This window comes from Pistacia vera, unplaced genomic scaffold, assembly GCF_008641045.1.
Source record: "Pistacia vera cultivar Batoury unplaced genomic scaffold, PisVer_v2 Contig125, whole genome shotgun sequence".
Taxonomy (NCBI): domain Eukaryota; kingdom Viridiplantae; phylum Streptophyta; class Magnoliopsida; order Sapindales; family Anacardiaceae; genus Pistacia; species Pistacia vera.
The window spans coordinates 526,614-553,030 of record NW_022195303.1 but is presented as its reverse complement, the minus strand read 5'-3'; the positions used below and the strand labels follow the sequence as shown (position 1 = coordinate 553,030).

The window sequence follows — 26,417 nt, the reverse complement described above, 5'->3', positions numbered from 1 at the left end:
ATGATTTAATTAGTTAAAAAGTTACTGTATATTTCACTTTAAATAGGGTCAAAACACGGCCCATTTTTCAGTTAATAACTAATACATTATATAAACTTTATAATCATCTTCTCTACGTACAAAATACCAATTGAGAAAATGAAAATATAATTAAAACTAATTTCTGTTTTATAATTAAATTGTCAATAAAATATTTCCTAGAAACATTTAAAATATTCAATATGAGAACTTAATAAATATGCCACAATGTCCTACATCAACAAACACTTCTAATTTGAATCAAATGCATATAAAAAGTAGGAAAAAAAAAATTGTTTTACTTCTTATTATATGTAACATAATTCAAATATATAATCATCCAAAAAAAAAAAAGTCTTGTTATTTGTACAGTAAAATTATGCTTTTATATGTATGCTTCTATTTTTCCCTTCCCTGTATATAACTATTATTATGATTGATTATATTTTAAATAAAGTTAAATGACAAGACTCTATTGAATGAAGTTAGACTAATTTGGCTTTTCCATGTTCTTATCTATATATTATATGTATATGATAGATCGAAAGAAACCTCATGCAAAAGAGTGGGAAATCGCCATGGAAAGCTTAAGCTGCACCACCTCTTACCCTCTACTTCCCGCACTTCTGCTTCTTCTTCTCTTTCTCACTTTTTCTCGTCCCTTTAATGGAAACCACATTGATCATTTCTTGACTTCTATCACATCTTTCAGTATCAATAGAGATTCCAATGACACAACCCCACCACAAAATTCCTCTCCTATCTTTTCTCCGACTATCATTTATAAAAGCAGTAAACATAAAGCTAGTAAAATCAAAGTAAGAATCTTTATATTATATCGTTATCATCATGTGCTTTCACTTTCACTTGATTGACTTCTCGATTAATATTGATCACGGCCATTTTTTCTTAACTCCTGTATATATATTTGTATCAGTAGAACAAGAGTCGTGTAAAGAGAATTGAAGCAGATTTAGCCAGAGCACGAGATGCCATTCGCAGGGCAGTTCAGCTTCAAAACTACACATCAGAAAAGGAAGAGAAGTTCCCCCCCAAAAGATCCGTTTACAAAAATGCATATGCATTTCATCAGTTAAGTTTCTCACCATAGAAACTTTTAATTGACCCTAAAGGCTTCCTTCTTTTTTTTTTCTTTTTAATAATTATTATTGTAACTAATCAGAAGCCACATTGAGATGGTGAAGAGATTCAAAATATGGATCTACCAGGAAGGAGAGCAACCTCTAGTGCATAATGGGCCATTGAAGGATAAATACGCCCTAGAAGGACAATTCATCGATGAACTGGAGAGAAAAACCAATCCATTCCGGGCTAGTCATCCTGATGAGGCACATGCTTTTTTTCTGCCGCTTAGTGTTTCAAGTATTGTTCGCTATGTTTACTTGCCTATCATCTCCATCAACGACTACTCTCGTGACAGGATGCAACGACTGCTGATGGATTATATCTCCATCCTTGCTCAGAAATACCCCTTTTGGAATAGAACCCACGGCGCCGACCATTTCATGGTCTCATGCCACGATTGGGTACGTATTCATGTGTAATTTTTGAATAATTAGAGCCTAGCGTATAATATAAGTGACGTATAAAATCATTCAAGGTATTAAATTATGACACATAATTGATATCTTAAATCTAATGCGAATTTTTTATTAATGGATTATAATTAATTTTATAGTTACCTTGCATAATACGATTTCACATGTGCTTAAAAGTCAATAGCTCCTCGAGATTGACCGCAAGAATTAAGTTTAATTTTTATTATTTTATTTTATGGTGTTGAGTCATTATCATATATTCAAGAGTTTAATTATACTGAATTTCTTTCAATTATCATTTGCATACTGCAGGCACCAGAGGTTACAAACGACAATCCAGAGTTTTTTCGAAACTTCATAAGAGTCCTTTGCAATGCCAACACTTCAGAGGGATTTGATCCCACAAGAGATGTGTCAATGCCCGAACTCTACTTGCCGCCGTTAGGGAGATATGGCCCCCCACGTCTGAGCCAGGGCCCCCAAAACCGGTCGATCCTGGCGTTTTTTGCAGGAAGGGCTCATGGTTACATACGGGAAAAGCTATTCAACGATTGGAAGAACAGAGACAATGAAGTTCAAGTTTATGAGCGTCTACCAAAAGGCCTAGATTACACAGAAATGATGGGTCAAAGCAAGTTTTGTCTATGTCCAAGTGGGTTCGAAGTGGCAAGCCCAAGAGAGGTTGAAGCAATTTATGCGAGTTGTGTTCCTGTGATAATTTCTGATAATTATTGGTTACCGTTTAGTGATGTACTTAACTGGGACCAATTTTCTATACATATTCCAACGGAGAAGATATCGGAAATCAAGACCATCTTGAAAGGAATTTCAAATAACAAATACTTGAAAATGTATAGAAGAGTAAAGAGAGTGCGGAGACATTTTGTTTTGAACCGACCGGCAAAGCCATTTGATGTGATTCATATGATGCTTCACTCAGTGTGGCTCAGGAGACTCAACTTCAGACTGCCAGCTTCATCATAATTGTAGAAGGAGGATATATATATATATATATATTGTGCTGTTAATTGGATTTGGCCCTATTGGTAAGTAATTAAGCGAAAAAAGGTTTATCCTAGAAGAAACCCAATATGTGATAAGGCTCTATGAAAGAGTATTAAGAAGGAAGTTGACTTGGCAAAAAGATATGAGTTGATAGTTGCAGAAAGTGTGAATTAGGGATTAACAAATTGTAACTAATTTTTGGAATTTTTTCCTTCAAGAACTGTAAATGAGATACACATTGTATCGTAATCAGTAATACTACTTTTCAAAGTTTTTTACAATGTTTAGTATACAAAGTGATGTGATGTATAATGATTGTTAGAGTGAAAATAAAAAGATACTACTTATTTATTACCCAATGATATGTCAATTAAAGGGCAATGCTACGCCACTTTGTATGTTTAAATTTTTATACAAGCTTTGTAAGAGCAATACTACTTATTTATTACCCAAATCCTTTATCTCAAAGTGCTGATGAAGAAGTTTTTTCTTTTTTCTTATATTCCAAAGCATTATCAGTGTGGATAATTTTACTATTGCAAGCGAATTGAGTTTGAATCATTGTAGAAAAATCAAAATAACTCGTAGGCCATTAAGATCTTTGTCGCATATGATATACTCAAGTGAATCTAGAGCAATCATCCACAAATGTTACAAAATAATGAAAACCACCCATAGATTCATTTGGCACAAGGCCCCAAACATAAGAATGAATCAAATCAAAGTGTTAACAAAAACAAAATCACTAACAGAAAAAGGTAAAGCTGATTGTTTGGCGAGTTAACAAGATAGACAATCAATAGATTTATCTTTACCTGACGTAAATAACCAGTAGACACCATAAAACAGAGTCTAGAAACTAAGACATGACCAAGACGAGAATGTCAAAGATTCAATGGAGAGGTAGATGATATGGAAGCAACCTAAAGTGTAGGAACATTAAGAGAAGTAAGCTCGAACAACCGACCAACCTTACGCCCTTTCACAAGGATTTGCCTTGTATGAAGATCCTACACATATCAACCAAATTGAGAAAAGAGACCATCAAGACCAAGTTCGCAAAGTTGACCAACATATAACAAATTAAGGGGTAAGTTTTGGAACAAGATAGGTATCAGGCAAAGAAAAACAAGGAGTAGAAACACTAGCCACATGACTAGCAGACATAGAAGAACCATTAGCAAGTGTAATAGACGGTAAGTGAGGGGTTGATTTTTAAACATAAATAAACTTGGATTAGGAGTCATTTGGTTACAACAAGCAATTTAAAAAAAATAAAAAAATAAATAAAAAAACCAAGCAAATTTACCTAGAGTGACAGACATGGCAATTGGAGAGCTAGATGTAAATGGACAAAAAACAACCTGACTCAATAATTTTTGAAGATCACAAAAGTTGATGTAAGGTTTAGGGCTTGATTTTGAATCTTCAACAATAGCAACAACAGAGTGAGAAGCATCATTATGAGAATGATGAGATTTGGGCTAATTTTCCTACTGATAATTGTTGCCTAAAGATCTTGGTGGCCAAATAGAACAATTACTGATGAAATGGCTAGATTTTTTGCAGTAATTACAAGTCAACTCCTTAGGCCAACTAAGACAATCATGAAGGAAAGGATTAGGCTTCTTACAATAATGATAGATCAATTGTTTAGGTCTTGAAGTATTAGAATTAATAGTAGGAAAAGGAGGCAGAGGATACAACCATTACAACATCCGTCTGAGGTGTCTTTAGGGTGTTGAATCGGGCTTCCTTTGGAATCAGATGAGCTAGAGTTCTATCAAAGGTAGTTGGTGGTGATAGATGTAGTAAATAAGCCTGAATATTCTCATAGTTAGGATGAAGACCCATGAGAAACTGAATCAGACGCATCTTGTTCCTATGTGTAAGAACAACCTGAACATCATCTTGATTCTAAAGTATAGATTTAGATAGAGCCAACTGATCCCAATAACCAAACATTTTAGCATAATAATCATGAATTGGTTGTCCAAATTCTTGCTTCACTGTAATAAGTGCGCTCCAAACCTAATGTTGGTGAACAATTCCACTAGTAACAAATCGATTGCCTAACAAGTTCCAAACATCTTTAGCTAGGTCATAGTTACCAAATTCCTAACTGAGATTTGGTATAGAGGTATTATTGAGCTAGGTAATCATCTAATGGTTTCAGTTGTCCCAATTTTCAAGGCAATCTTGAGACATTTTCATTAGTTTCATGCTCCCTTTGTTTGGGTTCTTTGATATCACTAGTAATATAACACCACATTTTGTGCCCTTTCAGAAACTCCTCATGGCCTGATGCTATTCAACATAATTGGTTCTGTCAAAGACAACATCAATAGGTCTGGCAACCTCACAGTGAGGTACAATAGAACCCATTAACACATGTGAATCAAACCAACACCACCAGCAAATAACACCTAGGAAACACAAATACTCCCAAAGTGCAAATAACTACACCAACCAAACAATAAATAACAACACCAACGAGAAACACAAATTTCAAAACAACAATATAAATTTCAAAACAGCCCTACAAGTTTCTAATTCTATAAGCACACTCTTCATAAAACCCTACAGGTTTGAAAACTTACAAACAAGCCCTATGATCTAAGAAAATCAGCAAATGGAGATCAATGACGGAAGGACGGAAGGTGACTGAAATCGGAAATTTGATCGCACAAAAAGAGGCTCTGATACCAAGTTAACTTTTGGTGAAAAGAGTCTACTTTATTATCTCTAAAATAGTACACATATATTCTATTTAATAGGAATGATAATCCCGCTAACTTGGTGATGTGGGACACACAAACAATTAGGAAACCCTAGACTATACAGTGGGCTTAAGCTCAAATATTATAATACAATTAACATAGCTTAAGCTCAAATATAATAATACAACTAATAAGGACTAAGCGACCTGTTGTTGAATCAAACGACGAGACATAGGCTTGGGACTATAATTTAAACTCACAAACTAGTCTAATGTAAGTAACTGATAATCTTTTTAACTCTATCATTGATTTGACAATTTGTGTGTTGTCTATTTACAAGTGATTTTGTTATTTATTTTTCCAGTTGCAGCCACCCAGCTAAAACCAAAGTAGCATGGTGTTACCCGTGGTATCGTCAGCGTCAACTATGTTAAGTGTCACATAAGGATGGCGATGCAGTTTGCTAGGGAATCAATGAAAGTAATGGATTGCATTCTTGTAAATTGGCCAGTAAATGCAGCAACATCATTAAGTTCAAGGCTCCTCATCACAATCAAGGTTGATAAAAATTTTGAAACCTGATATAGGGACATGTTGTTGCATTGACTAAAGGTAACTTTATGCAAAAAAATTTAAACCTACAGTATTGCATGATTAATTATTAAAATTTCTTTCACTTACACTATGGATTTTTCCTATGTGAAGTTTAAGTTCGGCATTGATTTGGAGGATGAATAGACATATATATGTGTTGAACTTACATGTGCGACACCTTATCTTGACCATTATTATGCTTGGAAGAAGAGTTACATGGCCAAAGAAAATAAGACTTAATAAAGATATATTTTTCTTTTAACAATATGCTTAAATTTTTAAGTGATGAAGACTAGATTCATCTTACTAACTTGTTGAAAAAGAACACATCTAATAAGGTTGATTTAATGATTCCTTATATCTTTCCAATATGATCTCTAAGTTTTATAATACTTGGGTGGATTGTCTTCATTGCTTCAAACCTAGTGCACTTGAAACAAAGAGTATGTGCTCCAGTTCTGATAAATGTTATACATATTATTATAACACTAAATAGTTTTAAACACTAAGATTTTGAAATATTTATGCTTACATGTGTGGTGGCATACAAGGATTTTACAAACCCAAAGGCATGTGAACACGACTTTAATGCAACATTGAATCGTTCCTATATGGTTAAGGATTTGGGTTCGTATGTAGTAAAAAATCAATAATTTAGAGAATGTTGTTTCATCAACTTATGTGTATGTAATTGGTTTTACAATTTTTATAACTTAAGCGTTATTGGTATTTAGATTATGCAAATGCAACAAAGAGGAGAGGTGGAGACTGGAGAGTAAAGAACAACTCTTGTAGTAGCATGTGAACCCTATATAAATGTAAAACATATTCTGGGTGCGATGTAACTGGGTATCTTACCTTGTTGAGAGTAGAGATGATCGTAGGAAAACACATAACTCTGGTATAGTCGAACATAGTGAACATGAAGACAAGAAGTTGTTTTATGGTAAGTTGTTTGGATATACTAGAGATAAGATATATGAGGAAAAAACACACGTAATGTTTAAGTGGTTTGACATTGAACCAAACAAGAGCAAATTATGACAAGTGCACAATTATGTTTCAATTAATTACAACTAGACTTGGTACGTTAAAGATCCTTATCTATTGGCAACTCAAACGGATCGTGTATGTATATCAGTATATGAAAGACCTCTTCCATGGGTGACAATTGGATGGTCGTGGATAAGGTACCCAAAAGAGGTGTATGGGCTACTCAAGAGACAAATGTCAAAAAAGTGATTGAGAATTTTAATAGTGGTACTGAATTTCAATAAGAAGATACCAAAAAAGGAAATATCCATGTCGTTGAGGAGGTCGATGATTCACCTCTACGTAAAGAAGATATGGAGGATACAATCATGTATGAAGATGAGGTTAAACGTACAACAAGAGACTGCCATTTCTTGGATGATTTTATTTTTTATGATGTTGAACATAATGTAGAAAGTGATAGAGAATATATAATTAAGCTCAAAGGTGGAAAAATAACCCGTTCGGCCCGACCCGTGGCGGGTTAAGCAAAATTGTGGGTCGGGCCTAACCGGCCCACCAACAACCCAGCCCGCCTCTTTGGCTAGAAGGGTTGGCCTAGCCTGGCCCGCCAACCCTAACCCGACGGGTTTTTATGAGGGTGGGCCGGGCCGGCCTAGAATTTTTTTATTTTGTGTAATTTTTTTTAGCTAACATTTCAAATATCAATAATTCAATTAAATTAATTTTTTTTATGTTAACATTTCAAATATTAATTCAATTAAATTGTAATATAAGAAAAATTAGATTTATTCATTTATAAATAAATAAATAAGAAATTACAACAAATATTGCCTTGTTAAAAACCTTACCAACAAAAACCCAATTGAGATAAAAACTTGGTAAGGAAAAAAGAGTGCAATAATTGACAATTAATTTACAAATTACAAAGTTATAATTTACAAAACAACGAATTTGAGGGTTGTCTATGGCCTCATTCATATGTATCATCTAAATTACAAAATTGAAATGATTATATTAAAGTATCGTCGATAACCTCGTATTGATCCTGATGGCGCGACTGTTCTCAATCTCGAAAACATGTGAGGACTTCAATCAATTTTTATGAAAGTTTAGTCCTCTTGTCATTTAAAATTCTTCCACTTGCACTAAATGTTTGTTCGGATAAGACGGTTGAGACAGGAACAGAGAAAACATCCAAGCAAGTCTTGATAATTCCAGAAAAATACATTTTCTAATTTTCCAATATTCTAAGACATCAAAGTTGGTTTTTTGTAGTGGATATGCTGCTAGCACGTCGGGGGTTCCCAAATATTGGTGAAGCTCATTACTCCGTAGCTGCATGGAGGACAATATATTCATTGTTAATGCTTCTGAAAAGGAGGCTACGCTTCGCGTTAGGGTCCTCTTCGGCCTATTAAGTGCACTCTAGGAGTCAAAGTCTTCATTTGTTTTTTCTAATGCTATTTCCTTGGGTATTTCGCCTCTTCGCTGGTTCCCATACCTGTTTTCATATTGCAAATATACCTTTGCAAGACACGTCTTATCTCTACTAGTTGATTGGTATATGTTTCGTCTCGTAAATTTTCACTTAATGTGTCTAAACCATTTTCTAAACGCGCTAATTTAATTCTAAGAATAAATATGACAGCTAAACCAAAAAGAAAAGGAATAGGTTTCCAATATATTTTAAATTTTAATTTCATTGCCTCTATTGGTCCTACTAAAATTTCATTGTTTCTGTTTTAAAATAAATTTAAAATTTTTATAATTGTATGTATTACTAGTGGACTAGTAGGATAATACACACCAGAAAGTTTTAAAGTGGATTGATAAAAAAATTTAAGAAAAGAATGAAATTTTTGAGCTATATGTCAATCACTGTCTACCAAAAAATGAGAACCCCTATTATTTGCTACAAAATAACTAATTAAATTTGCATAAGGTAAACATCAATCAAGCATTAAATAAGTACTATTCCATCTAACAGACATGTCTAATGCAAAAGTTCTAGGAGACATATTTGATTTTATACAAGCATCTTGAAATTCAGTATTTCTTCTATTACTACTAGTAATCTAAGCTAAATAATCCCTAATTCTATCAATATTATTTCTAATTTTTTTCATACCACTTTTCACAATTAAATTAATAATGTGACATGCACAACGTTGGTGAAAAAACTTCAAATTGTCATAAAAGGAAATTACTTTTAAAAAAATCTATAGTTCTATTGTTAGCACTTGCATTATCTAAAGTTAAACTTATCAATTTATGAATAATATCACAATCTTCTAAAACTTCAACAATTTTATTATAAATTTGTTGAACATTATGATCCACATCCATTAATCTAAATCCTAATAAAGATTTATTTAATTTACATTTGTTATCAAAATAATGAAAAGTCATACAAATATAATTTTGTTTAGCTCTACCACTCCAAATATTGGCGGTTAGAGTCATACTAACATGACAACTATGTATATTATTTCTTAATTCTAATTTCATTTTCCCATATAATTTTATTAAATCATTTCTAGTCGCGGTTTTAGAATAACTTTTAAATCTTGGAAAAAATGAATTTTTAATAAATCTTTCAAAATATTTATCTTTAACCATATTAATAGGTTGATCAGTTGCAGCAATATATAAAACTAATTGTTCCCTATATACATCAGAATTATAATGTCAAGTAGTACCCATATTAGTTATTTGAGTATGATTGGTTTCTCTATTTCCATGTTGATTCATATGTTCACGAACATGCATTTTTAAAGTACTAGTACCATTACCTGCATCAGCTTTATAAATATTTCCACAATACTTGCATCTTGCTTTCTTCACTTGAACTTTATTTTCGGTCTCGTAAACTTATCGAAATGCACCCAAACGTCTGATGTATGCCTATCGTCAGTTCCGACTATAGTTGATGAACCTGAACCCGCTTCTGCTTAAGATGACATTGGATGAGGACGACTTCTAGAACCACCGAGAGCTGTAGCAGCATGGGGAGGAAGGGGGAAAATATTATGAGCTGTATCGGATTTTGAGAATGAGAAAGCGGGACTATTTGAATCTACTGCATTTACGTTAGTAAATTCAAAGGGACTAGGATAATTTTCTTCATCATCGAAAATGATGGGATGGAAATATCTATTCATTCTAGTTTAAAAAAAAAAAATATGGATATAAAAGAAATAAAGAATTAAAGAAGGAGCATTGGAATTTTGAAATATGAATTGAAAATTGCAAAAACTAATAAAAATTAAAATGAGAGCAAATTGACAACAAAGAGATTGAGAGATTTCAATAGAGAAAATGCGAGAATAAGAGAATTTAGGATGTGAGGAAATATGAGAGTTTGGGCCCTATTTATAGAAAAAAAAAAGGGAAAAGAAAAATGACAAAAAAGACCCCTCCAACTGCTATGAAACGGTTATATTTCAAGGGTAAAATGGGTTTTTGAAAAAAAAAAAATTAATTTAATTTTTTATTAATTTTTTTTGTCCAACCCGGTGGGTTGGACAGGTTTTTTAAAAAGAAAAAATAACCTGTCGGGTTGGCCTATGAAGGCCCACCCTACTCGACGGGGTATACCCGGGCTGGGTTAGGGTTGGCCCGCCTAACCTGGCCCATTTGTTCTACCTCTAATTAAGTTAGAGTTGGAGTCTCACACCGACTAGGCATCTTCAAGCTTACTGGTTTATAAGAGGGGGTAATCCTCTCATTCAACAAGGCCTTATTGGGGTGAGGAGTCAAACCCACCTCAAATTCTATTATGGTATCAAAGCCCAGGTTCAATTGAGCTGAGTGCTTGACCAGCAGGTGAGGAGTTTCAGCCAACAACTACTTCCATCAAAAGGCATGACCCAACATATGGACTTGACCATGAGGGGGAGTGTTAGAGTCTCACATCAACTAGGTACGCTCAAGGCTACTGGTTTGTGAGATAGGGTAATCCTCTCATTCAACAAAGTCTAATCCTCCCTTTTAAACCAGTAGGCTTGAGCGTGCCTGATCGGTGTGGGACTCCAACACTCCCCCTCATGGTCAAGCCCATATGTTGGGTCATGCCTGTTGATGGAGGTAGTTGCTGGCCCTAACTTCTCACTTGCTGGTCAAACACTTAGCTTGACTGAACTTGGCTCTAATACCATGATAGAATTTGAGGTGGGCCTAACTTCTCATTATTGGGTGGGAGAATTACCCCCTCTTATAACCCAGTAGGCTTGAGCATGCTTAATTGGTGTGGGACTCCAACACTCCTCCTCACGGTCAAGCCCATATGTTGGGTCATGCCTGTTGATAGAGATAGTTGCTGGCTCTAACTCCTCACCTGTCGGTCAAGCACTCATCTCAACTAGACCTACCTCTGATACCATGATAGATTTTGGAGTGGGCCTAATTCCTCACCTAATAAGGCCTTGTTGAATGAGAGGATTATCCTCTCTTATAAACCTATAGGCTTGAACGTGCTTAGTTAGTGACCATAATCAGAGGAATGCTATAGATACAGAAATTCACATTATAATCAAATGAAACATGGCAATGAGTTTCTCTTCCACCTGGAAAGAAGACCATAGGGTATAAATGGGTTTATAAAGTGAAACTTAAGTTAGATGGTAGCATTGAAAGATATAAGGCTAGAACAGTTGCAAAGGGGTATACACAGCAAGAAGGTATTGATTACATCGAGACTTTTTCTCCTATAGCTAAAATGGTTACAATTAGGACCATTTCAGCACTTGTAGCCATGAATGATTGGGGTCTCTTTAAAATGGATGTCTATAATGCCTTCCTTCAAGGAGATTTGAATGAGAAAATTTACATGAAGGTTCCTTCAGGTCTGAATAATCACCTTGAGACCAAAAAGAAGGTTTGCAAACTATTGAAATCCTTATACGGTTTGAAACAAGCTTCCAAACAATGGCATCACAAGTTTACCACTGCACTGTTAGAGTATGGTTTCCTATAGTCCAAAAATGACTACTTGTTATTCACTAAGACTCATGGGAGCAGTTTGGTGATCTTATTAGTGTATGTTGATGACATAGTACTAATGGGAAACAATCTTACAGCCATTGATGAAGTCAAGCGATATCTCAACACCAAATTCAGAATCAAGGATTTAGGCATCCTGAGATACTTCCTCGGGATGGAAATCAGTCGCTCACGAGTTGGTTTCGTAATAAATCAACGAAAATATGCCCTAGAAATTCTTTCTGAAACTGGTCTGCTAGGTTCTAAACCAGTTGACACTCCATATGAGCAACATCTCAAATTGACAACTACTGAATTGGATAAATTAGTTGGCACATGTACAAATGATCCACTCCTAGAGGATGCTTCTTCCTATAAGAGATTAGTAGGTAAAATCATCTACTTATGTATGACTCAACCATATATTTGTTATTCAGTTCAACATCTAAATCAGTGCATGCATTCACCTAAGAAATCTCATCTAGAAGTTGCTCTCAAAGTACTGAGATACATCATATAGAGTCCTAGTACTGGCCTATTTTTTCTGCAAAGAAGAATTACACCATTGAGGCTTATTGTGATGCTACTTGGGCTGCCTGTCCAATGTCTAGAAGGTCTTTAACAGGTTATTGTATCAAGTTTGGAGAGTCTTTAATTAACAATCTACTATTTCCAGATCATCTTGTGAGGTTGAATATAGATCACGGGCATCCACTTGTTGCGATATTACTTGGATACAAAGTTTTCTCCTTGATTTGGGCATCAAACTTCTACTACAAGCATTATTGTATTGTGACAATAAAGCTACCCTACATATTGCTGCTAATCCAATATACATGAACGAACCAAACATGTTGAGATTGACTATCATCTGATTCGTATAAAGATTGATCACAAATTAATTAAAACTACATACATCTCCACCAGGGAACAGCCTGCCGATTTGATGACCAAGGGATTATGCAAGCAACAACATCACATTCTCAAGTCCAAGCTTGGTATGTTTAATGTTCATCAATCATTACCAGCTGAGGGGGGATATTAGTTATATTAGTTTTTGTTACTGCTGAAGTCCAAGTGTCATATTGTAATTAGTTGTAATTAGTTATTTAAAAGAGCTGCTGTAGTTGTAAAAACAGAGTTGAGTTGACTGAATAAAGTTTTCCCCAATTCTTTTTTCTCTGTCTCGTATCTTCTAACAGAGGATGAATTAGATTTTGAAAATGAAATTGATTCTCGTTGAAATAGTTTGATCATTGTATGTCCCTTGTATCTTTGGGGAAAAACTGTTGTAACATATTAATTTATTATATGAAGTTTTTGTATGGGCGGTTTACTACCACCTCATGGCTTTTTCTTCCATCTTGTAAGATTTCCACCTTAAATTTGGTGTCTGGATTAGGTTTTGGTTGCTCTATTTCACTGCATTCTTTCTTTAAATTATATATGTTTGGTATAGGTTGTAGTATTTATGCTTACGACGAGGATAACATTATATTTGGATTTGATTTTTTTGTTAATTTTCTATTGTGTGTAGCCTTTTCCCCAACTATTATGTATGTGAATTAATTGACTCATTATGGTTTATTGATAATTTTTGTGTTGATAAGTTACAATCTTGGTATAATGTTTGGATAATGTTCACAGGTGGCTCATGTAAAACAAATTGATACAAAGATGTAAAGACTTGATGAGTGAACCAAAATGGCTAGTGCAAAACGAATTAATTGTAAGAGGTATTTGTTATGTATCTTCTGTAAATATATTGATCATAATTTTTCGTTGTATAGTAATTAGTGAGAGTGTTGGGTTATGTTTATGAATTGGACTCAATTGTTGTCTGTTAATGGATGGGTAACATGTTTGTTATGCCTTCGTTTAGACATATATAATATGAATATTTATAGGAGAAGTTAAAAATAAATAAATAATTATATAAACTAAAAGAATAACATACGAACAAAATAGCATCACACCACAGAACTTTGTAATTAAGAAGCAAGTTACTTGATTTTATTAACCCTTACGGTGGTGGAAAAGCGGGGATAGTCAATTCCACGATGCACACCGACACCAGACACACATAACGTATAGGACACAACCATGACATCAGTCTCAAGATTGTTGGATTGAAGAACATGACGAAGCGCATATGCCAAATCCTGAATTGACGCATGTCCATGTCGTACTCTGAAAATGACGCAAATTATGTACCGTAGAACCTATACAACACGGTAATAGCATCGTATGGGTTGGGCATATGCAGTTGATTTATGCATTAGAACGACTCAATGTTGAGTCCGGAGTCCGAACTCCAAAATTCTGTTGCCAATGAATCTTGGTGCCCGTGTTCCACATTTGTACTGGTGAATGTTGCCAAATCTGATGAAGTTGATCGCGTCGTTTTTAGTTAATCTGGAATGATGCGTGATTTGTGTGTCGAAGTACAATGGTTACAATTGGTGTAACTTGATATCAAGTTATCACGAAAATTTTTGCGTTGCTACATTAGTATGGCAAGACGGGCTTAAGGTATTCTGGCAATATTCTTCTGTCAGAATATTTTCTAGTCGTCTTATTTACTTTAATGTCTGTTAAATTTAGGAGATTATTTACTATTTCTTGAAATGTAAGGTTATGATACAATGGACAAATACCCCAAGGGGAAGAAATGTTCTCACTTAATTGATGTCTAATAAATTTTTATTAATTTATTTAAAGTAAGATGATAAGTTTACTTTTTATTTGTTTAGTATTATTATTATTTTGAGAAAACCAAATTTTATCAACAATAGAGTAGTTTTAATATTTCTAATGATAATAAACATGAGAATAATGAGCTCATGGAATTTGCTAATCTCATTAAGAGTGTGTTTGATAGAATACTATATTATTGAGAGTATTATATTAATAAAAATATATAATATTATTACTTTGACTCAAATACTAAAAAGATTGTCTTGGAAGAAACAAAAACCTCAAGGAAAGAATCACAACTATATATGACAATACTAGCTTTACATTTGTTGTAACTTCATTTAAATTATTTCCATACATAGAAATTCTTCATCAATTTCAAGTATCTCTTTCTCTCTCACTCCCTCTCTCTCCTGAAAAAAATATAGAACCGCCATGGCTGAATTGAACTGTTCAACGAAAATTTCACTTATACCAGCTCTAATACTTCTTCCTCTTCTTCTTATTTTCCACCTATCTCCCTTGAACCTCCAAAACAACCTTACCAATTTTTTATATAGCTCCATAAATTATACCCACATCAAAACAAACCATGAAAATCTCCTATCCTCATCCTCAGCGGCTGCATTTCCGGCACTCAAAAGCATTGGTGGCAACTTAGCTACTGTAACTTCTAATAGGCGTAAGAGAGTGAGTAATCTTGAATCTCTTTGTTCATTTCCACTAGAGCATGTTATTTTACTGTATATGTCTTTTTATATATTTGTACTGTGGGCAGAAAAGGAGTAGTTTGGAGAGGCTTGAAGATGATTTAGCTAGAGCTCGAGCGGCTATTTATGAAGCAATTCGATCACATAACTATTCATCAACCAAACCACAAACTTATATTCCGAGAGGAGACGTTTACAGAAATGCTTACGCTTTTCATCAGTTAAGTTTTCTTTAATTAACTCTCTTAACTTTTTGCAACTTCTTCTCTTGATTATCTATACTTGGGAATTCTTATATTTCATATAATTAGAGTTTTCCATTTTGTTAAACATAAATAATAAATGTTTCTGATCTCTTAATTACGCCCAAGTTCTAATCTAAATTTCACTGTTATTGTAATTCAATATATATATATATATATTGACGTTCAAAATGTTAAGAAATTATTAAAACTACTACTCTTTATCGTCATGATAAAACTTTGTTATTGTTCAAGTGATTCTTTTGGTAATAGAAAACTTCTCCTCCCTTTTCGGTCAGATATACATGATATTTGGATATGGTTTTAAAGTTGGTCAAACTTCCTAATAGAAGAGATTTTGGAGCAGAAAAAGACTCAATTGATTCAAATTAAGAAGATATTTGACAAAATTCAAAAAGTTCAAAGAGATTGAGATAAAAGTTTAAAAATCATTTAAATTTTCTGACTTTATCCCAAAATGGTTTAGATTACATTTATGATATATCTCAATTGCTTCATGATGATGTAGCTTTTTCAGTGATATAACAATTATTTAAGAACTAAAACATTTTGAGTATTCTACTTTTTGCTCTTCTAAAAAACTGAACACGTTATGTTTACATGATTTTGGCTGTGTAACATGCAGCTGATATTAACTTTCATGTAACATGCCATAAAACATATTTTAATCAAATTTCTTTTTGATAACTTTTCCTTTACTCTCAAAATTTTGAATAGAAGTTCCAAACTCAATGATCCCCACCAATTAATAAACGATATAAGAATTAGTAGATTGTCTAAATTACATACAAAAAATTAAATAAAAACCAAAGCCATTATCATCCCCACCAATTATACATAATTTTTTAGGAAGAAAAAAAAATGAGTATACCTTTTTTTCTCGGATTGCTGCTAATCACTCTCTTGCCTTGATTTCATACAAAGTATCGAAATGTACACTACGCACTTAAATGCTATGATTCTATTTCAAGTAACCCTCCCTTGAACACAGTAGCATAAAGGATTGCTTCCTTCTCAAGTCTCAATCTTTATCTATTTTCATCATGAACCTTATTTAATAATTAGGTGAAAAAAATTCATATAAATGAATTAATTTTTTTAAAGCATATACCAGACACCTCTACTCCACCGTTTCTTCAGCCGTTTATTGCATTTTGTGTAATCTTAAGTCTCATATCCCTTCAAGCTTATGAGAATATGCAGTTAAAGATTGCACAGTTTAAAATGAAATAATAAACAAAAATCTTCTTCCTTTGATTATAACTAACATTAAGTCATCTAAACTATTTCTCCAATCAAAACTGAATCCCTTTCTATTGAATAGCTAAGTAAGTTGGAATCTATCTAGAACAAATATTTTAGATTTAGTTCATATCATATGGAAATAATCAATTTCATTTCCCTTTCTTGAAACTTGGACTGGATATTGAATATGCTTCAAACTAATCCAGTAATGGATTTGTCTGAATTAATTTAAAAAAAAAAAAAATACTTTATAAAGGTCCTACTAGGACATTGGGGTAATATGACTACAACTTCATTAGCATTTTGCTTTTGAAACAAGCTAGTGTAATTTTATGATTTTGATGCAACATCATAGTGGAATAAACGGACACAAAAACAAATGGATAAAATATTTTTATCATTAATTGCTCAAGTAAATCTTGCATATACTTTTATAGAATTTTTATAACGATACTACATATGCATAATGCATAGCTAACACGTGAGATGTTAATGATATGTTCATCAGGAGCCACATAGAAATGGAGAAGAGATTCAAGGTTTGGGTCTACAAGGAAGGAGAACTACCCTTGATCCATGTCGGACCGGTGAACAACATCTACGGCATCGAGGGGCAGTTCATCGACGAGATGGAGAGTGGCAGCAGCAATTTCTTAGCCAACCATCCAGACGAAGCGCATGCATTCTTTCTCCCCATCAGCATTGTCAACATCGTCAGCTTTCTTTATAAACCTCTTGTCACCTATTCTCGTGACCAATTGCAACGCTTTGTTATGGATTATGTTGGCATTGTAGCTAACAAGTATCCTTACTGGAATCGAAGCGATGGGGCTGACCACTTCTCAGTTTCTTGCCACGATTGGGTACGTACAACTTTAGGGCATCAGAATTTAATTAAGAATCTGTTTGATTTGTGATCCAAAAATAATTCTCAAAAGTTAAAATATAATTTAAATATTTGAGATATATCTTAATATTTAAAAATGTGTTAGATGTAATATTCAAAGATTGTTTTCAGATTAAAAATTATAGAAAATTATAAAAATGACTTTTAATATTTTTCTAATTTTACACTAGTTTTTAGGATTGTACCAAAAAATTGTATTCAAAAACATTTTAACTTGTTTCTATTAAACACATTTATATAAGATTTGTTGTATTTCATGTTTCTAGAAACAATATTTAAATTATATATCAAACCGGAAGTAATTGTGTGTAATAAGATTATTTTTTTTTACTTTACTGTGCTTTTGAAAAGCTATTATGTTGCATGCAAAATGAAAAAAATAGACATGGGAACTGAGAGCTAATTAGTTACAATTGATTAATTAATTGCATTTTCAGGCACCAGAAATTTCCAGAGCCAACCCTGAGCTTTACAAGAACTTCATCAGAGTACTTTGCAATGCCAATACATCAGAAAGATTCCAACCTCAAAGAGATGTCTCAATTCCAGAAATCAACATCCCCAAGGGAAAACTTGGCCCTCCGAATCTCCAGTTCTCGACAAAACAACGTCCAATCCTTGCTTTCTTCGCCGGAGGAGCCCATGGTTACATAAGAAAGTCCTTGTTAAAGCATTGGAAAGATAAAGATGAAGAAATTCAAGTCCATGAATACCTGCCAAAGAAGGAAGATTACTTCAAATTAATGGGTCGTAGTAAATTTTGCTTATGCCCTAGTGGATATGAAGTGGCAAGTCCTAGAGTTGTGACGGCATTTCATGTGGGGTGTGTTCCTGTGATAATTTCTGATCATTATGCGTTACCATTTAGCGATGTTCTAGATTGGAGTAAATTTTCAGTTGACATTCCATCGGAGAAAATACCAGAGATTAAGGAGATTTTAAGAGGGATATCAGATAAGAAGTATTTGGAGATGCAGAAAAATGTGCAACAAGTTTCGAAACATTTTGTGATGAATCGGCCTGCCAAGCCATTTGATGTGATTCATATGTTGCTTCACTCGGTTTGGTTGAGGAGGCTTAATTTTAGGCTACTGCCATCTTGATCTCTTGGTTGCTTTGATTTATTTTTTTCTTCTTGTAGTATACAATTGAGCGGTAAAGTGGTTATAAAAAGAATTACTGTACTTGAATATTGGGGTTGATTAATGTGGACCCATTATCTATGCTTTAAAAACATTTCTCCCTTATTTCACAAATAAATGGCATTAATCTCAATATGTTAGTGCCATCTATCTAAGTGACAATTTGACCCCACTTTCACCATTAAAATATCAATTTTACCCTTATTATTTAATTCTTTCTGAAATTAATTAATAAAAATGTCACAAATTAATGCTCAATAATTACTAGAAAATTCATCAAAATCACAAAATTCATCCACTACCTCCTTCATCATTACCTCCAGGCCATTTTCACAAAACAAATATAAAAGCCAGAAACACATCCTCCACCATCTACAGATTCTTTAGAATTTTAAACAAATATCAAATAACAAATAGAAAAAACTAACAAAAATCAAATCACAAACCAAGAGTAAAATGTTCTTTTACAATAGATAGGAATCAAAATGTAATTCAGTCATAAATATTGTTATATTTACAAAAACTAATTAAGTTGATAATAATTAAAGAATTAGAAACTTTTCTAAAATCTTTCTCTCTTTCTTTTTTTTTTTTTTTTTTTTTTTAAATCCCCCATCTTGTTTTTTGATCTAATCAAACAATTCAAATCCTTATATCTTATTTTCTAAAAATTGTTAGTACTAATTATCTATTATTTTATTATCTTCTTTAAGATAAGAATAATACTACATTAGTCAAATGATATTCCAAATTTAACATCTTAGATAATGTGTCATCTTACGTGATTTTGATACGTAAATAAAGAGTTAATACAATGTATACTATGTTAACGACACATCATTTGAGATAAGAAATTTGTGATTTCATTTGCAAAATATTGTATCATTCTTTTAATAAGGCATTTTTAAGAAATTAGATCACTATATCAATTTGAACTTCCCTTGGTGGATTCCATGACAAAATCTATTGTTTAACAATAACACTACGGACACCGAAAAAGTTGCACCGAATTTCTGTACCGGCCTACGTGTAACGCCTGTCTCAATTTTTTTACAATTTTTTTCTAGTGAGCGGATGGACGGCCATTCACTCACATGGACGCCCATCCATATTATATGGACGGGCGTCCATGTAAAAGGGACGAGCGTCCCCATTTAAATGACGCCTGTCCCTGATTAAAATACAATTAAAAAATTTGTAAAACCTTAGAGACCGTCGTCCATCCATTATGGACGGCTGTCCATTAATTTTGGACGGGCGCCCACAAATAATGGACGCTTGTCCTTCACCCAAATATGAAAAAAAAAAAAAATTCTTTGGGGACACCCGTCCACAAGTCCACCAATTGTGGACGGCCGTCCCTTACTTTTGGACAGGCATCCGTAAGAAATGGACACCCGTCCATTATTTTGCTTTTACAAATAAAAAAGAAACTCTTTGGACGGCCGTCCAAAAATTATGGACAGCCGTCCTTTCACTGTGGACGGGCGTCCGTAAGTAATGGATGCCAGTCCAAAAGTAATTCGTTAAAAAAAAAAAATTTAACACTGGACGGCCGTCCCTAAATTGTGGATGGGCATCCATACTTAATGGACGCTCGTCCATTCATTATGGACGGCCATCCATAAGGGTTGGACAGTCGTCCCTTATGTAAAGGACGACCGTCCAACCATTATGGACAGCCGTCCATACTTAATGGACGGGCGTCCATTACTTATGGACGGGCGTCCATTACTTATGGACGCCCATCCACAATGTTTTAAAATTTAAAAAAAAAATTATCGTGTTTTTTTAATAAATATTTTTTGTTTACATTAGCTTCTCCAATACGCTTCTCCAACAACAAGCACTAAAATTCTTCGAGCGAAAGAAAACCAGCGCCAAAATTCATCGTCCCCTTCTGCTTCATCGTTGCTGTCTGTTCTTTGCCTCAGTGTTGCGTCTGCATTCCTCAGCCATTTCTTCCTACAACAAACGTTTTCCTCATTTTCCAACTACCGTGTGAAGAACGAAAGCTATAATCTTTTCATCAAACCATAGCCATTTTTTACGGTGGAAAGGGAGATCCATTTTTTACAGTGGAAAGGGAGATTAGAAAGATTTGTGCAGGTTAATAAACGATTTTTATATAATTTATGCATTTATTTAGTTTTTTACAGTGGAAATTTTTATATAACTTATCTATTTATTTAGCTTTGTATTATATTTTGGATTGAATATATGTTACAATAGAAAAAAACTGATAGAAAAAATTTGTTGGTGATTGTTATGATTCAGATTTCGTGAACACTAGTATTGGATTTGCATTAAATTACAGAATATTGAAGAGTCCAGTTTGGCTTAGAATATGGAAGAGTTCAGTTTGGCTTAGAATATGGAAGAGTCCAGTTTGGCTTAGAATATGGAAGAGTCTAGTTTGCCTCATTTCAATGATGTTGAGGTAAATTGTACTCGAAATACTTTTTCGTTAAAATGATTTTAAATTTATTGTATCGTATTGTTTATTTTGATGTGTTGTATTAGTACATTCTAATTTTATGTATTATAAAACTATTAAATCAAGAAAATGAACATGATGAATTAGAAGATATGGGATGTGCAGAGGAAGAAGTAGAGCCTCATATTGGAATGGTGTTTGATTCAGTTGATAGTTTGGTGAAGTATTACAAACGGTATGGTAACAAAATAAGCAATGATACGTACGTCAAAGAAAGGCGAAGATGGAGAGAGGATATATGTCGCGAAGTGGCCATGTTTGTTCTGGAAAGGAGAGATGTAAGTCCAGAAATACCTTGAAAAAACAACTTGTTGCCAAAACAGATGTAAGAGTCAGATTAGTGCAGCTTTGAATGGTGAATGCAAATGGGAAATTAAATCAGTTGTACTTGAACATAACCATGATCTTACAAGTCCGAACAAAAGAAGATATTTCAAGGTTAACCGAACGATACAACCGTATGTGAAAAGCAACTTGAAGTTAATGATGTGGCTAGGATTGGATCGTGTAAAAATTTTCGTCATGTTCAGTTGAGGCAAGAGGTGTAGAGAATTTGACGTTCTAGAAAAAGATTGTAAGAACTACATTGAAAAAGTGAGAAAGTTACGACTTGGAGTTGGAGATGCTTCCGCAGTACTTGAGCATTTTAGGAAATGCAAAAGGAGATTCAAATTTCTGGTACATGATTGATGTAGATGGAAGAGAGTCGATTACAGAATGTGTTATGGGTTTATGCTAGATGTAGGGCTGCATATAAAGAATTCGGTGATGTATCACCTTCGACACAACGTAAGCGACAACAAGTATGACATGCCATTTGCGCTTTTGTGGGGGTTGATCATCATGGACATTCGACGTGTGTAGGTTGTGGGTTATTCTCATGAGGACACTGAGACATTGCATGGTATTTTGTTCTTGGCTTGAATGCATGGATGTCGCTCCTAATAAAATATTCACTGTCAAGATAAGGCCATGCAATGCAATTGAGATTGTTTTCCCTGGTAAGGCATAGGTGGTGTTTGTGGCATATAATGAAGAAACTTCCTGAAAAGTTAGGGGGTATAAGGAATATAAAACTATCAAGTTTAAGTTGCAAAATGTTGTGTATGATTCCTTTACGCATGAAGAGTTCGAAGAGTGATGGAACCAATTTGTGATGTGCACAACCTTCACGAGAATGTATGGTTATGTGGATTGTACAAAGAAATAGTACGATGGGTGCTTGCATCTTAAAGATACTTTCTGGGCAGGTAGTTCACTGCCCAACGTAGTGAAAGTATGCATGCATTTTTTTATGGGTATGTCAATTCCAAAACCACTTTGAAACAATTTGTGGACAATATGATAATGCATTGCGAGCCAAAGTGGAAAAAGAAAGGGAGGCTGATTTTAGATCTTTCAAATCTTGGATACCATCCAAAATAATTACCCATTGAGAAACAATTTCAAAGTGCATACACAACTGCAAAGTTTAAAAAGCTTCAAGATGAGATTGCCGGGAAGATTTATTGTGAGTTGTCTTTTCTGAAAAATGTGATTCATGTGAGGAGTTTCAAGTTTGGGAAAATGTTTGGTTTGGAGATAATAGTCGTCGTGTTCCTCATGTAGTATACTTTGAAGAAAGTTCATGTGATATTCATTGTACTTGTCATTTGTTTGAGTTCAGGGGATTTTATGCAGACATCGCATTATGGTGTTGATTCTAAAAGGGTTTCACACGTTCCGAAAAAGTACATTTTATTGGTTGGAGGAAAAATGTGAACAGATGTCATACGAAAATTAAGGTCAGTTATAATAGGTGGAGCACTAACATTGAAGGACAACGTTTTGATAAGTGTCTAATTTAATGCTGACAGTAGCAAATCTAACATCAAACATGAGGAAGATTATATATGATGACGAAGTTTATGATTGACTGAGGAAAGAGTTGGAGCAAAAGGAAAGTGAGGGAGGGCTTGGTACAACAGTGAACATCTCTTCTAGAAACGGTTTGACTAGTCAAGATAGGGACAGTCCTCCTAAAGAGGGGAATACCCTAACATTACTACAAGCAGTCGTAGCAAAGGTCGTCCTCCATGTAGAAGAAAGCAGTCGAAGATGAAGAAATTGTACGTAGGGTTAAAAGAAAAAATTACAAAAACAAAGAATTGGTATGACTTACACATTATTTCAGTATTTTTTGAAACATTATTTACTATTTGAAGTTTAGAATAATATCGACTTGATTATAAATGTGTTATGATATTTTCAGGAAAAGGACATCAGTACAGCGACAACAGGAATAGTTTCTTCTGTACTTCTGTGGCCGATGCAGAAACTCAAGTGTTGTCAAATGATGTTGTTACTACACAGGTATGTGTATATATCTTGTATAATTGTAATTGCCTTAAGTTTTCTATAGCGGTGTGCTAAATTGTGGTTGTTAAACAATGACAGATGTCCACTGGTCCGATTCCAAATCTAGCAGGACAAAGTAGTTTCTATACTGGACAGGAGTTTGTAAATGATGAAAAGTCTCGTTGGAGATGTTTGTATTTTTGCCAGGTTGAAGCATATAGAATTGTATTTGGTAGAAATTTTTCATGCTTTGGTTAATTTCTACCAAATGCAGTTGAGTTGTATGCTTATACAATTGTTTTATTTTTGTATTGTCGTCATTGATTGTGTAGGATAGTGAATTCATGATAATGACGTTAATGTAACTTATTATATGTTTTAGTATATATTATCATCACATTGCAGACTCCGGTTGTACATGGCATTTTGGATATGCATTTCTTTTGAGATTTGAATTTTTGTCTTTGGGTATGTCTAGTATACATATACATTACATTGAAAAGAGTTGTTGACATATGTTAAAAAAAGACAAATCTATTTATAAACAAAAAATAGATTTATTTATAAACAAAAAATAGATTATTTATAAACAAACTACAACTTATTAACAACATCCGCTCAAATCAATCTATTATAAACAAAGGGAAAAAATTTTCATCATGGTGCAGGGGGTGGAGGTTTACTGGAGGATGAGGAGGCTGTTGAGAAGTTCTCATCATGCTAAAAAATCTTGTCATGGGTCTCCAATGATGTCAATTGTTTCTTCAATTCTTGATGCAAAGTGTTGAAATCACTTTGCAATTGATATGTTGTTCTTGCATTTGCCTCTCAATACGTGAAAAACGCTCCTCTTGAAACTTTTCTATCCACTCAAATTTGCTTTCTATTTCCTGTAAAGTATGAGAAGCCATATCTCTACATTCTCAGATGGTTAGGTTCAGTACCGTTCTTCTTCTTTTGCGCACATAGACTTGTCCTTTAGTAACCCTTCTAGAATGCTGACACTTCTTGAACTGTTGCATCTCCCTCCATTTCATCCCTAATCAGATACCATTGTCTGCCAAATTCTTTTAATCAAACCTATTCTATTCAATGTCACATCCCCAACACATTAGTGTAGAAAACGTAATCTTATTTTGCATCATCAGGGGTGATCTCAATATTCAACTTCTCACATATAACGTAACCAGCATCCCCCAATATATTCTTCTTTTTCGGCGGAATCTCTCCCAACTTCTTAATCAATAACTTTGTGAATTAACTGCCTCCCTGCTACTACTGCTTCCATGAACAATAAATCATAACCGTCACATTTCCATTGTCTCTTTCCTACCATTAAATGTGAAAGTCAAGTATCTCTGAAATACTCTCATAGCAGGATTCTGTAACTTTGAGATTTACACCTATGTGGATGGTAAGTCCCTATTCCGGAAACATCAATCCAAGCTTGTTTGGAATCCCAGTTTCTAGGTACGTTTTCCAAACCTTCACAATCAAATCCTATCTAGGTTGCTAAATCTTGGGGTGTCACTATAAAGTTCTGATTCTTTAATTTAAAGAACATTGTTACGCCTGAAAATCATCACTGTCTGTCTTTGCAACTTCCAAACTACCAAAAAACTCATATATCAATGTCTATATCCATCATATCTCATACTGACCAAACCGTCTCATTTTAAATGATAAATCCAACCATTGATTTCATCCCTAAACCTAAACTTGTTAAAAGTCCTAAATCCAAACTTCTTCCAAGGCAAATATCTCTTTTCGACACGTCCTCGTATTGTTTTTATGTCGCCAGTCTCGAAATTGAAGTGCAGATGAGGATGTGCCTTCCTGAGGAATGGTTGTATTTTTTGCCCTCACCATTTTCTGCTTTCTTCTAAAACCTGTATACATAAAAAAATTGTCATCATAATCTGCCAAAGACACAGAGCCAATTACTTTGAACATATACATTTTGAGCTCATCATCATTTCTACATGGCACTATAAAATCTGGTAATGTTAACAAATGTCCAAAATTAACCAGAAACTAAGAGCTAATCATCAAGCAAAAAACTGATACCTAACTAATTTCTCAAACAATATAGAGAATGGTTAATTCTTCAGGCACTTGTTTTGCATTTAGACTACATTTGTAGTCATATTGTAACAAAAAGGCACAGCTTAATTAGAAATGTAATTTCTCTTTCAATGCTCAGCAAAAATTCCAGAATTCCACAACCAACCAAATAACAATTTCATATAAACACAATAAACAACATAGAACAATCAACAAATACTCTTCAAATATGTATTCAAAATGTTCGGTCACCCCACCTACCTGGTCGTCCCAAAGCCGACCGAATGGAGCTCTTCGGTGAACTTCCTGAACTTTGCCCGATCTGGCAGGGCGAATAATTGCCCCTTGCGCGGTTTCCTTGATAATCGCGCTGAGTACCGAGCGACCTTACCTAACTTCTGCCTTCGGCTCGTCGAAACGATCAGCACACCGTGGTGGCGTGCTCTTGTTCAGGAATGGATACCGACCAGATCCAATCAAATCACTTGCGGCGGTAGCTCTCTCCAATGATCGCTGTTATGAGGAAAGAACGAGCTCGCCTTGAGCGCAACCTACTCTCTGACTTGAGATACTCTCAACTTAGAGAGTGGGGGACAAACTGTTAGGGCCAAAAATCGCCTTGGCCCAAATAGGAAATAGGACAATTGCGAAGAGACCAGGCCCAGTCCTGCAAAGGCCCAAGC

General features: G+C 34.2%; 2 protein-coding genes across 2 annotated transcripts; both read left to right on the top strand.

Annotated features, from left to right (window-relative positions):
• Window positions 1-1,199: 1,199 nt before the first annotated feature.
• LOC116119613 (probable glycosyltransferase At3g42180) lies at window positions 1,200-2,776 on the top strand. The gene is made up of 2 exons (XM_031405561.1): window positions 1,200-1,565; window positions 1,890-2,776. The coding sequence occupies exons 1-2, from the start codon at window positions 1,215-1,217 to the stop codon at window positions 2,559-2,561; spliced, it is 1,023 nt and encodes a 340-aa protein (XP_031261421.1). The 5' UTR covers window positions 1,200-1,214; the 3' UTR covers window positions 2,562-2,776.
• Window positions 2,777-14,963: 12,187 nt separating this feature from the next.
• Window positions 14,964-18,884, top strand: LOC116119590 (probable glycosyltransferase At5g20260). The gene is made up of 4 exons (XM_031405536.1): window positions 14,964-15,259; window positions 15,348-15,499; window positions 17,296-17,650; window positions 18,132-18,884. Exons 1-4 carry the CDS (start codon window positions 15,005-15,007, stop codon window positions 18,795-18,797), a joined length of 1,428 nt encoding a protein of 475 aa, XP_031261396.1. The 5' UTR covers window positions 14,964-15,004; the 3' UTR covers window positions 18,798-18,884.
• Window positions 18,885-26,417: the final 7,533 nt, after the last annotated feature.